This window comes from Halichoerus grypus, chromosome 2, assembly GCF_964656455.1.
Source record: "Halichoerus grypus chromosome 2, mHalGry1.hap1.1, whole genome shotgun sequence".
Taxonomy (NCBI): domain Eukaryota; kingdom Metazoa; phylum Chordata; class Mammalia; order Carnivora; family Phocidae; genus Halichoerus; species Halichoerus grypus.
In genome coordinates this window covers 103,027,367-103,044,763 of record NC_135713.1, presented here as the reverse complement: position 1 = coordinate 103,044,763, position 17,397 = coordinate 103,027,367, and the positions used below count along the sequence as shown (strand labels likewise).

At 39.8% G+C, this 17,397-nt stretch overlaps 1 protein-coding gene across 2 annotated transcripts in view; it reads left to right on the top strand.

The window, feature by feature from the left end:
* Positions 1-17,397, top strand: part of NLN (neurolysin) — a 92,686-nt gene that overhangs the window by 62,095 nt on the left and 13,194 nt on the right. For both annotated transcript variants that reach the window (XM_036117449.2, XM_036117451.2), the window contains exons 8-10: positions 493-859; positions 5,224-5,425; positions 17,053-17,239. In XM_036117449.2, the coding sequence (XP_035973342.1) occupies positions 493-859; positions 5,224-5,425; positions 17,053-17,239 (756 nt within the window). The remainder of the gene's footprint in view (positions 1-492; positions 860-5,223; positions 5,426-17,052; positions 17,240-17,397) is intronic.

Sequence of the window (17,397 nt, the reverse complement as noted above, 5' to 3'; positions counted from 1 at the left end):
TTCTTTATAGGAAGGGATTAGTGATAAACAAAACCCATGGCTGTTAAAGGCATTGAGCAGTTTTTAGTAATAGTGATCACAGGTTGCCTCTGATTTAATTTCTCTGGCTTTTTGAGGAGCCTGTTCTCATTGAAGAATAATGATGGACATGAGATGGTTTCACTATTGTTTTGTTTCCTGAATTATAACATTCTGGAGTCAGAGTTCTCTGAGATAAACTTGGGCTTTGTTGATGGTGTGAGAAAGTTGTGGCTTGGTTTAGCTGGTGCTGAAAAAATGGGAGGGCAAAGAGCCATGAAATAAATTACCAGGAAGAGAACAGCAGGGCTGTCATGGTCGAGCCTGCTTTCCTTCCCTCCCTCCTCCCTTCCTCCTGGTTATCTGCATCGAGTACTACAAAGGAGGAAGCACCATGCTAAAACACTGGTATGTGTATGAATGTGCTTGCTCCCAAAAGCAATAAATCACGGACTTTTCCCACTTCCCGCACAGATGATTTAAGCCAGAAATTAAAACCATTGGGTGAGGCAGAGCGAGAGTTTATTTTGAATTTGAAGAAAAAGGAGTGTGAAGAGAAAGGTTTTGAATATGATGGGAAAATCAATGCCTGGGACCTACATTACTACATGACTCAGACAGAAGAACTCAAGTACTCCATAGATCAAGAGATCCTCAAGGAATACTTCCCAATTGAAGTGGTCACTGAAGGCTTGCTGAACATCTACCAGGAGCTGTTGGGTCTTTCATTTGAGCAAGTGGCAGATGCTCATGTATGGAATAAAAGTGTGACACTTTACACTGTGAAAGATAAAGCCACAGGAGAAGTTTTGGGACAGTTCTACCTGGACCTCTATCCAAGGTACTGAGAATCACATTGTGGGAAGGGACCTTAGGGATTGGATTCCTACCCAGATTAAGACTCTTGTCTGCCACAGTTCTCATGTATGGTTGGTTCTTAGTGATGGGAGTAAAGATGTGGGCTCTGAAGCCAGAGTGGCTCCGTCACTTACTAGGCCACTTACCTAATGTTCCTGTGCCTCAGTTTCTTTACCTATATTGTAGGTTCAATAAAAGGGGAATATTAATTCTACCTGCTTTGTAGGGTTATAAAGATAAAACGGTTGGTTAATTATGTACAAAACATTAACTGGAAGACTACCCTGCTTATAGCAATTGCTTAATAAATGATTGCAGCCATCATCATTGTTATCATCATCTAGTGTGTGCACTGCACTTACTTAATTTAAAACTGGCCCCCAAAATATTTATTATTCAGGTAATCTGTCTGCCAGTACTCTTCAGTCTCTGGCCATTTCCCTGAGTCCGGCTGAGGGGCAGCACAGTACAGTAGGAAGAGCAAAATCTTTGTAGTCATTCAAATTGAGTTGGATGCTTAAGTGATTTAACCGCTTTGAGACTCTGTTTCCTCCTCGGTAGTGTGGAACCGGTGATCTCTTTACGGGATTGTTTTGTGCATTAGGCCATATATACATATCACCCAAGCTAGGTAGTCCGTCACTGGTAGGAATTGAAAACATTATTGTCTCTGAAACATTTGGTAACTATGGACTCTGTGGTGCTTCATCAGACACGAAAGGATTTGGATCACTTCCTCTCTAGGCTGTTTCTAAAACAAAGCCAGCCTGTTACAATTACCAATTCATTTTATTAACTAGGCCAAAGGAAATTACAGTAACCCCCTACTTTTGTAGCACAAACAAGTTTTTAACCCACAGACTTAGGGTGACTTTGGGTGGCTGCTGGGAAGGAGGCTGGATAACTGTGTCATCCAGACAGTGGACAATGGTGCCTTATCGCAATGTTTTATGAACTTACTTTCACTTTCAAAATGATCTAAAAATAAACCCTTGTCAAATGTAGATGGGTCTCTTTTTAATAAGAGTGTTAGCTCTCAGTGTTAACTGCGTTAAGCCAGAAATTCTTTCAGGGGAAATCCTTCAACCCTGGAGTCTTCTAGAACTGTCCCCAGATTCTACTTCCAGGGTCAAAGATAGCAGCTCTTGCCACCCCAGCCTGCTGTCTCCCTGCCAACATATAATTGGTTTCTTTTGTATTCTGAGATCTGGCCATTGCTACCAGCACTGGTATGGGAATCAGAAGCTGATCTCTTGTGAAAGTAGTGACCTACTTAATATTCACTTCCTGTCACCTTCCTGTCACTTCCTAAAAGTGAGATGGAGTAACTTGTTTTTTCTCAGCGACTCAAAAAAGGATATTTGGAGTAGGTTTAAGAAAAACCAGTTACTTTTTTCTTTTAATCACATTTCAGTGTTTATTCATTGAATACCTGAGATTCTCAAAACAAAACCAAAAATACTCTGATGGTTCCAACATAAGATGCTTGATAGGGACATTTTTATTTTTTATTTATTTATTTTTTTAATTTACATTTATTTTATGCAGAATTTACTCCTGGGACATAAATTTTTGTTTCTTCAGTTTCTTCTGGGATATCTTTTTCTTCTGTGCAACGTCCTGTTCTGGTTTAGGAACAGTCTGCTCTTTTTCAGTCAGGACCCTCTCAGTGTGGCAGGGAAAACTCATGTATGGGTTAATCTGACCATGAGCCCTGAACGTTCTATGCCGCATCCGGGGGGCTTTGTTCTCCAGAGAATCTACATTTAAACCCTTAAGGTACAGCATTACTCTCTACATTTTTAAGCATGTGCAGTAAAAATTCACTCTTCTTGGGCCAGCGACCCTGTGTCCAGCCCCACTGTTTGGCCCGGGCACACCTCCCAACTCCACCATTGTGGAGACAGAATGGCACACACTGCTTCTGCAAAGTGGCATCCTTCAGATACTTGGAGGCTTTTTGGATCTGCAGACCCTTGATGACGTGGGCAGTTTCACGTGTGTTCTTAAAGTGAACATGAAGATTAGAACTTCTTGATTTGCATGATTTTGTAGGGTCTTCTGGGTCAAGTGAATAGCAAACCATTTTCGGAAATCATCTCAGGCTGCTTAGAGGAGGAGCGATAGGGACATTTTTAAAAATCACCATCATTTTATAGACAAAATGTGAAAACGTAAACATCAGAATATAGAATCCTTTAAAATTAAATAAATCAAGTTTCTTCTTAAAAGGAAAGATTAAAGACCCCCTCAATCCCATTGATTTTTAAATCAGTAGAAAGTCTTTGATTTTAAATTATTCTTAGACTTTAAAAGTTCTCCAAATATCTCAACCCTTGTCTGTCTAACACAGTAGCACCCATATTATTCTCAAATGAAGAATATGCTTTTGGGGAAAAAAATACGTTTTGGCCTTTCCTAATATACTAAGAGGTATAAAATATAATAGGATAAACATGTCCAGATTAGTTTTCCCCTGTTAAAAATAAGGTTTATAGGGGCGCCTGGGTGGCTCAGTCGTTAAGCGTCTGCCTTCGGCTCAGGTCATGATCCCAGGGTCCTGGGATCGAGCCCCGCATCGGGCTCCCTGCTCTGCGGGAAGCCTGCTTCTCCCTCTCCCACTCCCCCTGCTTGTGTTCCCTCTCTCGCTGTGTCTCTCTCTGTCAAATAAACAAAATCTTTAAAAATAAATAAATAAATAAGGTTTATAGATCTGTTTACACATTTACAACTAACTACATGAAATTGTTCTGGAAAGCACTAACTAGCCCATTGAACCACCGGAATCTGGGCTGGCTGAAAATGTTACCATGTTCCTGTGTCGTTTCTGCTGTACCTGTTCGTGGCTTCTGTCCCCTCCTTTGTCTGCCTTCCTTCCCATGTCCCTGCTCAGTCCTGACTTAGCCGGACTCAGCTGACTCAGGCCCACACTGTGTTCCTGTCCTTCCTTCAGAGGTAGAGGATTTTTTCTGTTCTTCTGGCCTTGGCAGTGAGTTTTCACCAGTGCTTTTAGGGCAGCGGAGTTCCTTGCCCTTCCTCCCAGAAGCAAGGCAATGCTCCGTTCCTCCGTGAAGGCAGCCGCTCCCTCTTCAGGCCTGCATCAGGACTGATGCTCTAGCAGGGTATTACCCTGCCACCATCTTTTTGTGTGACCACAGTGAGGTTCAGGGAGAAGACCCTGCAAATGGATGCACAGCATCCTTATCTATAGCTCCCAGTGGCTCCCTGCTTTTGCTGGTCCACCATGGCCTTTATCAACGTGTTAAAAGACTTTTCTTACTGGTTTCGGCAGTATTTTCCCCAGGTAAAAAAAAAAGTCCTTGCTTCCTCACTTCCTCTCTCCCTGGAGGCATCTGTCTTAGATTGTAAGTTAGTTGATTGCCTTCCCATTAGTGATGAATTCAAGAAAAGGTGTGACTTGGAGATTGTGTAGCATATTGTTGTGTGGATAGGAGCAATGCCCTTTCCAGCTTTATACCTCATCATAGGAAGCTGGAAAAAGTTAATTGTTGTTCTGGTTTTTTTTTAACTTGAATAGCATCAGCAGGGAAAACAGATTAATAAGGAGTCACAAAGAAAAGATAATATAAAAAATTTATATATCAATCAAAACAAAAACTAAAAGTTCTACCCCCCAAACCTGAATATACTGTTAGTCTTCTAAGCAAAAAAAAAAAAAAAGAAAGATGGAAACCTACTTCTAGAATAAAGTCCAATTGCACATAGCTTTTGGAGAGACCATCACTGATACCCCATTGTCCAAGAATAGATAACTTTATAGTGTAATTTTTGCTTTCTCCCAAGCTAACTAAAAGCATTCTGTTTCAAAAAGGCCTGACTAGTTTATAAATAAAGGAGCACACTTAATTGTGAATACTGATTCTTCCTCCCTTGAATAAAAGGAACAACCTTATTGTCTGGTTTTTATCAATTCTAATTTTAAGAAAAATCTGCTTAGTAAATCAAACTGTATCTTTTATCTCAAGTTTGCTTTAACACAGTTTAGTGTTTAGTGACACCATCTTTGAAGAAGAAAAGTAAGAATCCATCAAAGTAAACACTGGGCTCTGTACTAGGTGTGGTGTATATTCTTGATTCTTACATTAAGGTTTTTCCACAAAAGAAACCTTGGATCTAACACTCACGTGAAGTGATAGTCGGGTTTTTGTTTGCTTAGTTTCAGTTTGTCCATTTTAATAAAATGTTGACCTACTTTCTCAAGGGTGGATTACATGTTTCAAAGTGTCCTCTGGTATCAAATAAGACTTCATGACTGAGAGCGGTCACAGCAGTGTTGTTGCTACGGAAGAGTGTTCCTATCTCACCAGTGATGCTTCTGGTTCCCAGGGAAGGAAAGTACAACCACGCAGCCTGCTTTGGTCTTCAGCCTGGCTGCCTCCTTCCTGATGGGAGCCGCATGATGTCTGTGGCTGCCCTCGTGGTGAACTTCTCGCAGCCAACAGCAGGCCGTCCCTCTCTCCTGAGGCACGATGAGGTGCGGACTTACTTCCATGAATTTGGTCATGTCATGCATCAGATTTGTGCACAAGTGAGTGATTTTTTTTATCTTAAACCTACCAATTGTGTTTCCGGCTTTTTATTTTTTCTACTGCTGTTAGGTTCCTCCCCTTAACATGTTTTTTTCAGAAGCTGAACATGCTCAAGAATCTCATAGGCCAGGCGCCTGGGTGGCTCAGTCGTTAAGCGTCTGCCTTCAACTCAGGTCATGATCCCAGGGTCCTGGGATCGAGCCCCACATCGGGCTCCCTGCTCAGCGGGGAGCCTGCTTCTCCCTCTCCCTCTGCCTGCCGCTCCCCCTGCTTGTGCTCTCTCTCACTCTGTCAAATAAATAAATAAAAATTAAAAAAAAAAAAAAAGGAATCTCATAGGCCTTCTGTAAAAACAAAATTTTTCTTACTGTGTCCTCTTATATAGCATATCTTTTACTCAGAGGTTAATCCACTGATGAAGGATCTTCATTGAATACCACCCTGTGGAAAAAGATGATTATCATTAAGGCATACAAATACTCTGTTTTTTCCTTTTTATTCTTTTCTTCTCCGTAGGAGTTTAGTGTAAGCTTCACAGATAAACTGTGCTGTAATCTCTCTCTTCCGCTTGTTAATGCTTTGTTGAGTTGAGTGGTTTTCAAATGTCTCAGACTCTACTTCTTTTTTAATAATAAATATGTTAAAACACCTCCCATGACTAGCCTCAAATTAAAATCATAGGTAATATAGTATAACCATGTGGAGAATTAGCCAAAAAGGGTGTGTGCGTGTGTGCAGTGGATTGCAACTGATTTCTCCACTTCTGAAAAGGAAAAGTACATTTTTTCTCAACTTCTTAATACAGTTCAGTAAACTAGGCCCACAATATTCAAGGATAAACCATATGAACTTGTTAATATTTAACTGTTATCTGACATAAGAAAACATCAAGTTAGTAGTAGTTCAACCTAACAGTTTGGAAAACTGATACTAACAGAAATGGAGGAACAGTTTTCCAAATTTGAAATCTCTATACATCTCTAAAGGCAAACTTCTTAATAAGAAGCTTTTTTTTTAAAGATTTTATTTATTTGACAGAGAGAGACACAGTGAGAGAGGGAACACAAGCAGGGGGAGTGGGAGAGGGAGAAGCAGGCTTCCCACGGAGCAGGGAGCCCGATGCGGGGCTCGATCCCAGGACCCTGGCATCATGACCTGAGCCGAAGGCAGACGCTTAACGACTGAGCCACCCAGGCGCCCCAATAAGAAGCTTTTTATTAGAATAGTTTTCGATTTACAGAAAAGTTGCAAAGATAGTACAAAAATTGCCCACATACCCCTTACCCTGTTTCCTCTACTGTTAACATCTAGTGTTACTATAATAGATTTGTCACAACCAAGAAGCCAATATTCCTACAGTACTCCTAACAAGACTCAGTACTTTATTTGGATTTTACTCATTTTTCCCTAACAGCCTTTCTCCATACAGAGAATTTTTTTAGTTGATATAATGTCCTCACTGAATTATGTTTTCCAAATAGTGATGCCTGGATATGGCTCTATAGTAAGACATAACGAAGTCTTCATTATGAATAACCCTGAATCCAGCAGCAAAAACTACAGACTGATAAATGTGGTTTGTGTTGTCAACTCAGGCCCTAGACTGGTATTGCCAACTGTCTTGGTTCAGGTTGCTATAGCAGAATATCATAGCCTGGGTGGCTTAGAAGCAACAGAAATTTATTTCTCAGCCGGTTCTGGAGGCTACAAGTCCAGGATCAAGGTGCTGGCAGATTTGGTATCTGGTAAGAACCTGCTTTCTGGTTCAGAGATGTTGCCTTCTCACTATGTCGTTACATAGTGGAAGGGTGGGGGACCTCCTTGGGTTCTCTCTTATAAGGACACTACTAATCCCATTCATGGAGGCTCTACCTTCATGACCTCGTTACCTCCCAAAGGTCTCATCTCCTGTCATCACATTGGGGATTAGGTTTCACCATAGGAATTGGGGGGAACAGAGACGTTCCATATTGGTCTATAGCACCAGTGGTGACATGATTTTCCAAAATGGTGAACATTCCTTGGGAAACTTACAAAAAAGCATTCTTGCTTTGACTTACATAGGTGATCCCAATAGTTAAGAGTCCCAGAAATTGGGGTGCCTGGGTGGCTCAGTCAGTTACGTGTCTGCCTTCGGCTCAGGTCATGGTCCCAGGGTCCTGGGATTGAGTCCCACATCGGGTTCTCTGCTCAGTGGGGAGCCTGCTTCTCCCTCTCCCTCTGCCTGCCGCTCTGCCTACTTGTGATCTCTCTCTCTGTCAAATAAATAATTAAAGTCTTTAAAAAAAAAAAAAAAGAGTCCTGAAAATTAAAAGTCGGTACAAAATACTTTACAGAAATATGTGAAGTGGAGTTAGTTTAAACCCGGGCTCACTTAATTATAGATTTTTCACTTATGTGAATGTCCAGTAGGACATATGAATGGTGTGCAGCATATGGGACAATTATTTTTTTTTTTTGTCCTGACATGTGCAGTTCAGTCCTGGACATCTAGCATCCCTGGACCTCAGAATATCCCCTAATCATCGTAATAACCAAAAATGTACCCACTCAATTCCAAAATATTACTGTCACTATTGTTAAAAATCTGTTTAGTGGGGCGCCTGGGTGGCTCAGTCGTTAAGCGTCTGCCTTCGGCTCAGGTCATGATGCCAGGGTCCTGGGATCGAGCCCCGCATCGGGCTCCCTGCTCCACGGGAAGCCTGCTTCTCCCTCTCCCACTCCCCCTGCTTGTGTTCCCTCTCTCGCTGTGTCTCTCTCTGTCAAATAAATAAAAAATCTTAAAAAAAAAAAAATCTGTTTAGTTCTTTCAAACATTTTATCTCTACATTCTGGTGTTGCCATGTTTATTAAAAAAAAAAATGGGGAAATAAGATATGAATCTATTCAGATAAAGAAGTCCTCTTACACTGATATAGCCATTTTTATCCTGTTTTTAATCCAAGGAAAAGAAATCTTCCAGAATAACCTAAATTTTCTTTCTTACATAGTTTTAAAGTACTTCACAGCTATAGGGTTCCTGAAATATTTATTTTCAATCAGTGTCCATTCTATGGCTGTTTCATTTATTTATTTATTTATTTATCTATCTATCTATCTATCTATCTATCTGTCAGAGAGAGAGAGAGCAAGCGCTCACAAGCAGGGGGAGCGGTAGGCAGAGGGAGAAGCAGGCTCCCCACTGAGCAGGGAGCCCGATGCAGGACTTGATCCCAGGACCCTGAGATCATGACCTGAACCGAAGGCAGACGCTTAACCAACTGAGCCACCCAGGCGCCCCGGCTGTTTCCTTTATTTAGAATAAGTCTAGTTCCATTTTTCTAAAATGTTTTTATGAGTAATTTAGAAAAGTCAAATACCTTTTTAAATTTTAGACTTTTGGAATATTACCTAGATTATCCAAGATCCAGTTATATATTTGTACATATATAAACTATAGCCTGTTTTTAGAATAGTGGATCTTTTTTGGATATGAGGATTCTATGAAAATCTGATTTAAGCTGTGGATACCTCTTCTAGGAAAATGTACGTACACCTCATACACTCAGATTTTTACATGGGATTCCAAAGGGCTCACAGATTCCTTGAAGCCCAGACCATAATGAATTCCAAGTTAAGAACTCCTGGGTTAGAGCAGTTTCCTCCTTGTTTGTATATTGATTATCAGCTAATGATTTCATAAGAAAGTAATTGGTGTCTTGATCACATTTATTAAAATAATAGTGATTCTCGGATCAGGTTTTCAGTGCTCTTCATGTGTGTTCTTGTTTTCAGACAGTCCTCTTCGAACCTGAGTACCATATGCTTACCATGTGCTCATAATGCATTTCTCTACCACTCTGTTATTCTTATGATCTTTTATGTTATTTTTGATCCTTTGAGATAGCCACTTTTAGTGCTGGGAAATAATGTTGCTGGTATTATGTCATTTTAGAGCTCTTTGACTCAGGACTGAACTATATAAACTATATGGAAATATATATACATGAATCGGTATATATACTGAAATACTGATGACAGTATTATGGTGATGATAGTGTTGGTATATGGTGTCTCTGTCTTGAAACAGTGGACTATATTCAATTCTTAGAGTTTGCCTAACTTCCTTCATGAACATAGAATGTGTCATATAGTTAAATAGTATGTAGTACAATCCTTTGATTGGTAATCTTCTCCTGAGATTATCTTTGAAAAATATCTTTTTGTCTATTAATTCTTTCAAATATACTGTAATGTTTTAAGAACTTTTAAAGATATAAACATTGAATTACTATGTTGTATACCTGAAACTAATATAATATTGTATGTCCACTACAGCTCAATTAAAAAATTTTTAAAAAGAACTTTTAAGTTAATTGTATACGGAACCAATAATCAGTACTTTTGTCTCAAAAGTAATAGGCACAAAACCACGTTTTTGCAGCTTTATAATAATTTCAAAACCTCTTGTATTGACCTAAATTGGGTGGTAGTGAATAAGGAGCTTAATAGCTCCAGTGTTTAGTAGTACTTCTGACTTCTTTGAGAAATACATAGTCAAATAAAAATTTGCCATACCGGGGCACCTGGGTGGCTAGTCGGTTAAGTGTCTGACTCTTGATTTCAGATCAGGTGATGATCTAAAGGTTGTTTGATCAAGCCCCACATCAGGTTTCACACTGGGCAAGGAGCCTGCTTAAGATTCTCTCTCTCTCTCAAAAAAAAATAAAATTCTCTCTCTTCCTCCATCTGCCCCTGCCTTCCTCTCTTTCTCTAGTTTAAAAAAAAAAATTTGCCATACACATCCACTAGATTGATTTTAAGATATGGCAGCTCAGTGTTTGGGTTCCCCATTTTGGCCTTGTGCAAGTGTGATGACCAGAAGAGCTCGTTGGAGCTTGTCGTAGTAATATTTAAATGTGACTGCCGGAACATCCAGTTTTCAGACATGTAGGTGCGCTAGTTCAGTATGTGTACTATTTCATCATTCAGCAGATGAGTTTCACTTATATTTTCTTGTGTTAATACTATGGGGCATATAATTTTGAAGATAGCAATCAAGAGGTGGCATCTCTAGTATCTGTTCCTGTTTCTTGACTTTATTGTGGTTTGAGCTCTCAGTAATCACTGGCCTTTTGAACTTAGCTAGAAAAGAAAAGTAATGCTTCTTAACAGCTTCCATAATGATGTCTGTGTTGGTGTGCACATTAGGAGTAGTGAGTTGTAGACTGTTAAAGATCATTATTTTAAAGCAACACAGGGGCGCCTGGGTGGCGCGATTGGTTAGGCAGCTGACTCTTGGTTTTAGCTCAGATGATGATGTCATGGTTGTGAGATCAAACCCCGCATTGGGCTCCACTCACAGTGGAGTCTGCTTGAGATTCTCTCTCCCACTCCTGCGTGTATATGCGCACGCTCTTGCTCTCTCTCTCTCTCTCTCTCTGTCTCCCAAAAAATATATAATAAATATGTCTTAAAGCAACACAGAATCACATTAAAGCCTTAGTAATTAAAAGTGAAAAGGATGGAAGGGCAGAAGAACTTCAAATTATGTAGTTCCAAATAATGTGTTAATTTGGTCAGAAGACTAATAGAGAGCTTCTTGTCTTGTAAATAAACCCTGTGGTACAGGGGTCAGGAAGGCACCCTCGGTTTAGGATAAGAACACTGCTTTAGGGGCGCCTGGGTGGCTCACTCGGTTGAGTGCCCAACTCTTGGTTTCGTCTCAGGTCTTGATCCCTGGGTCGTGGGATCAGATCCCCATGTGGGACTCCACTCTGGACAAGGAGTCTGCTTGGGATTCTCTCCCTCTGTCTCTCCCCCAGCTTGTAAACGCTCTGTCTCTCTCTCATAAGTAAATCTTAAAAAAAGAAACAAAAAAACACTATTAAAACATCCATGTACTTGTTGGCCTGACTATGTGACTTTTAGCAAGTTATTCTGCCTTCTTGAGCCATCTCATTTTTCTTATTCATAAATGAGGACAGCAATTCTCATACCTACTTCCCTGGGTGCCTGCAAGATTTAATAATGTGTAAAAGGTACTTGGGAAAGCATTAAGTGCCATACATATTTGAAGTGTTCTTCTAAATATATTTATACATAACTCAACCCTTTGGGGATCAACACATAGCACACGAGTCATAATTTAAGAGGAGGAAAAAAGTTGCCATGAGGCAAGGGACTGTCACCTCCTGTTTAAGAAATTCACAAATGCCTACCCTCAGTAGAGTTTTGGATGAAGATCTATGGAAGGTGATTAGAAACCATCTGGCTTAGGGGCGCTCTGGTGGCATAGTGGTTAAGCCTCCGACTCTTGGTTTCGGCTCAGGTGGTGATCTCAGGGTCCTGACAAGGATCCCCGCCTCAGGCTCTGTACTTATCATGGAGTCTGCTTGGGATTCTCTTTCCGCCCTCCCACTCATGTACACTCTCGTGCTCTCTCTCTCTCTTAAATAAATAAATTTATTAAAAAAATAAAAGAAAGAAACCATCAGGTTTGTGTTTGTTTTTCTGTTGTTTTAATGTTTATTGCCTATTTGGAAATTTGATTCCAAAAGCTAGAGCAGAATAAGCAGTTTCGAGTATTGTGAATAGTGGGAAATGAGTTGAAAAAAATGTGGGTTTGTTTTATCTTCAGTATTAGTACTGAAAATAGATCCTTGGAGGAAGCCAAGGACAAGCATGATCAGACTAGCCAAGACCATACCTGGTTAGGTAAACTGGGCAGGCTGAGAAGGATAATAGCAGCCAAGATTTAGTGGGCACTGACCATGTGCCAGATGCTGTAATCAGTGCGTTACATTCATTAATTAATTTTATCCTCACAGTATTTCCTGAAGTAGATTTACCAACCTACTTCTCTTATTAAACTGTTATTCCCCCCCATTTCCAGATGGGGAGAACTGAGACTCAAGAGGGTTGAATGGTTCGCCCACGATCTGATGGTCACGCTCTTCACCACTCTGTTGCCTGTAACCACTTTTGTGCTCTCAGTCCCACGCCCTAGAGACAGCACTGTGTCATGTGGTCGGAATTTGATCTCCCAAGTATGTATTCCTGTTGGATGGACTTTTTTCTCCTTAGCCTCTTAAATGACATTCCCTCTAAATCAACCGCACGTAAGCATGTGTGGAATGAATGAGTTTATCTAGTTCCACATCTCCCTCTGTGTAAGGTGACCTTTCAGTTTCAGTCCTCAAGTACAGTAAACACTTACCAACAACCTCGTTGCCTCTGCTCCCTACCCCCAGCCCTGCACAGTTAGAAGTGTTAGAAGTGATTTCTTTCAGGATCTCTTTTTTGTTACTTTATTTATTTGTGTGTTTATTTCCTTATATATGTATATACACATGTGTACGCATGTGCTTGATGTCAGCTCAGGTCATGATCTCAGAGCCTCAGGCTCCGTGTTGGGCATGGAGCCTACTAAAGATTTTCTCTCCCTTTCCTTCTGCCCCTCCCTACTACCCGACCATCACCACCACCCCCACCCCTACTCGCACGTGCGAGCTCTCTCTCTCTCTCAAAAAAAAAAAAAAGAAAAGAAAAACAGTATTTAAGACCTCTGCGGATTGTCTTTTAAATCATGGTGGTGATACTGATCTGCTGAACTATGGGGCTGCTGTGAAGATTAATAAGCAAGTTAGCAAAGTATTATTCAGGGTCTCTTTATTACTATTATTACTTCCATTGATGGGTAGGTGTATGTGAAGTTAAAAGTATGAACTTTAACCCTCTATTTGTGGCAAAGTCTGGGAGACAGTGGCACTTTTCTTTTTTTAATGTTTTGTTACATAAACATCTGCAGCATCCCTGGATTTAGGGGTAAATCAGACATGTCAGGATATGGAATGACTGCTAGGAAATCAGTAGGGGATCACCTCAGACAGCCAGAGTCCATTCTCCTGGGGCCTCTGAACACAGTACACTTACTGATTTCAGCAACTGCTTTTTCTTTGAGTTGGGATTTGGTATCATGAATATAAAACTTTAGTGGTGGGGCGCCTGGGTGGCTCAGTCATTTAAGCATCTGCTTTCGGCTCAGGTCATGATCTCAGGATCCTGAGATCGAGCCCCACATCGGGCTCCCTGCTCTGCGGGAGGCCTGCTTCTCCCTCTCCCACTCCCCCTGCTTGTGTTCCCTCTCTCACTGTGTCTCTCTCTGTCAAATAAATAAATAAAATCTTTAAAAGAAAAAAAAAAACTTTAGTTGCAACCCCTAAAAGCATTCAGTCACTTAATTAAAACAATAATCCATTAAGACTTTGGTCTTTAAATACACCAAAAGCTCACGTGACTTTTGAGCTCTAGTTTATGTAATTTTGCTCCAGTTCCTGCTGTGTTGTCTGAATTGAGAAGTTAATCTCTATAGCATCAAGTGATCTGCTGTAAAAATCTGTAATAGTGTATATTTTAAGCATCCTATTGTCTGTTTAAAAAAGTAATAATGAAAAATCTCATCGTTTTAGACAACTTTCTGCCTCTCAAGAAATTATAACCAAAGAGAAATCTGAGTTTACATTGTTTTCTAGGCTTTTATTGTCAAAACATTTCTTGCAGCAATAATGCTCTAAAACTTTTTGAAGTATCACCTGCAAAGTGATTTGTTAATCAGATTACTTTTATTTCACAATGCTCTGCTTTATCTGGGAAGTATATTAACATCAGTAGTTACTATAGCCTATAAGCTACTATATATCCAACATCTTCAAATTGTTCTTATTGAAAACTATATAAAGGACTTTTTAGGGTTCTTTGGAACCTACAGTTTAAAACAAGGGAGTGGTGTTTGCTGGCTGGTCAACAGTGAGTAATCATTCAGCAGTCATGCTGTTTTGAGTGTCAGACCCCCAGCAGGCTACTAGATCCTAAGACTTGTTCAGGGTTTCTTTGTGGACTTACACAGTGGCTGACTGTGGAGTCCTTTCTTTTCAGAATTTAGTTGTTTGCTGGAAATTGAGCTTTTGAGTTTCATAGGTTCTTTGTCCTCCTCATTTGAAAAATATTTAAATGATACTGCTCAAAGGGCACACAGAGAAAACAGCGTGACTGGCTTTCGGGAAATTAGTAAGCAGTAGGGTTATTTTTAGGTTTTACTCCTTGCAAACATTTCCTTTTGTTCTTTAGAAGACATTGTTGATCTGTTCATTCATTTGCTGTGCTCTCTCCCCCACCACCCAATGGCTTTGGACAGAATAAGCCCTCTCTTCTCTACTCTGAGTGACATAACTGCGTTAATTTTTATTTTATTCAATTTTAGCTCATGAATTATTCATTTGTTCATGTTTTTCTAGGTTCTGAAATACCACCACCACCACCTCCAAACACACACACACACATTTTGTTATTTGGGGTTGATTTGCACCCTCATTTGCAAATGCTGATCGAAAAATATTCACACAAGCAGAATATACAAAATGTGTATTTTTGTCAAAATAATTGTATAGTGGTCGCTGATGGTGTGATTTATTTGCCTTTATTTGCTCTGTTAGTACTTATTTAAAAACTGTAATCTTTAGAAAATCATGCAGTTAGTATAACAGAATCCCAGGTACAGGATAGGTGGTTACAAAGGCTGACCTTTACACCCAGCCTCAGGTCTGATCCTTGAAACATCTTCCAGTATAGAGAGGAAGTAGGATTTCTAAGGAAGCACAGCTGAAACCTGTTTTGCTCTTCTTATGAAGGCAAGTTTGATATAAGACTTTTCTACTTTAAACAACGTCCAGGAGGAGTTAGCCACTTTATAACATGCTAATTTAACCTTTTATGTTTTTCATTTTTCTTATAAGATAGAGTGGCATTATAGCAGTTGTGGTTAAAACCGTGGGTTTCAAATCCTCGTTCTCCTGTTAATCTCAGTATGTTTCAATTTCCTTATCTCAAAACAGAGATTACAGTATGTACTTCATACAATCATTTTGGAATTTGAATCAGATAATCCATGTAAAGGGCCTAGCATAATGCCTTACCTGGTAAAGTCTCAATAGATGTCGATTATGATTATTGTATCAGATTGTTTTATCTAAGTGTAGGATGTTTGTTATTTTAGAAGATTATATACCAGAAAGAGGCAAAGTATTCAGTTTTCTGGAACCCTTGCCTCTTTCCTATAAGAACTTTTTATTGGGATGTCCTCAAATACAGGTGGCCTAATTCCAATGCCTAGTGAATTTCATTCCCTTTGGCCCTTCAGTATTTGCAGCTCTTCATATCTAGAATCACCGCAATTATAATAGGAAGTCAAGCAAACCATTTTTTTGCATAAAGAGAGGAAGGCAGAATGTGAAATGGCGTTGACATCTGTGCTTCTGCCCTGGGCCAAAAGCAGAATCGTTCTTTGCTGCTGATTCGGCATCCCATCTGCTGCCTCCTCCGGTGCTTCAGCCCTTCTTCCTTTCCCTTCCCTGCAGAGCCCCAGGGATGATGAAGTCAGGGAGGGATTGGGGTGTCACACATCTGTGAGGGAAACAGGACAGAGGTTCAGGGAAAGATAACACAACGATAACCCCATTCTGCAGATGACCCAGTTGGTTTAATGCTAAATCTCCTCTGCCCGTGTCAATTTTACAGAAGTTCTGTGGATGGTGTGCAGGTTAGAAAACATCAACCTGCTCTAGTGAATTCCCCTCTTTCAGATCAAGAGCTTTTCTGACGTCTGAGTCAACAATTTACTAAAATTCACTTTAAAAAAAAAAAACTTTTTTTTAACTCTTAGCCCACACCTTCAGAATAAGCCCTTTATTTTTACAAGGGATGCTTTAACTTCTGAGCATATCCTTTGTTTGTCCAGGAAACGTGTTTCATTCACCCCACTTGCCGGCTGATCCACAGCTCTAACTCCCACTGAAGTGGCTTCTTGTGTTAAGATAACCTCTTCTACCCTGCAAGGTACAACCAGGCTTTCCACAGCACAGTTATCTCAGAATCACTTATTTAAAGTTTAGAACACAAAACATAACACACATGCGAAGGATATCTGCCTGCAGTGTTGTCATTTAACTCGTTGATTTTGATTGAAACTTGAATAGTTAAATAATAGAGTGATGAGTGCCCCAGAAAGGCATGTATTGAATAAACAAAAGGAAGCAAACAGAAAAGAGAAGTAGGGAGAAATTGTCTTAAATCTATTCATTTGTAATGGAAAAAATTTTTTTTAATATTTTTACTTCCAAAGCTTAAGGCTCGTTTTAACTCAGACTGATTTTTGTTTTCAGTTATGTTTCCTGATGATTGTTCCAAGTTTGTCTATGATTCAAAAGAATGAAATATTAATTTAACATAGAGTACTTGGTGGTTATTTTTCAGGCTGCTTGGCTACTGCATTTTGCTTTCATTTAAATTTGAAGTTATCGTAAAAAAAAAAAAATTGAAGTTATTCCTAACCCTTTATTCAAAGACACAGTTGACTTTGATTCTGACTTAAGTTTTAGAGAGTCTTTTTTTTTTTTTTTAATATTTAAGTAAACTCTATACCCTCTGTGGGGCTTGAACTCATGACCCCAAAATCAAGAGTCGCATGCTCTACCAACTGAGCCAGCCAGGTGCCCAAGTTTTAGAGAGTCTTAATTATGATTCATCACATAGGTAGTTTTCATTCAGTGCTTAAAAAAAAAAAACAAACACTTCTATGTTTACTTTCTAGACTGATTTTGCACGATTTAGTGGAACAAATGTGGAAACTGACTTTGTAGAGGTGCCATCCCAAATGCTTGAAAATTGGGTATGGGACATGGATTCCCTCCGAAGATTGTCAAAACATTATAAAGATGGAAGCCCTATTATGGATGATCTGCTTGAAAAACTTGTTGCTTCCAGACTGGTCAACACAGGTATGACTTATAATTTTAGAAGAGGAAAATACATTAGAATTGCTTAATAGAGAATTGCTGGCATCTTCTCCCATACAACTTATTTCCCCTTTAATAATGATGCTAACGTGGGGAGGGAAGACTGCTAAATATACTGGGATTGTGTCCAAGAAAAAAAA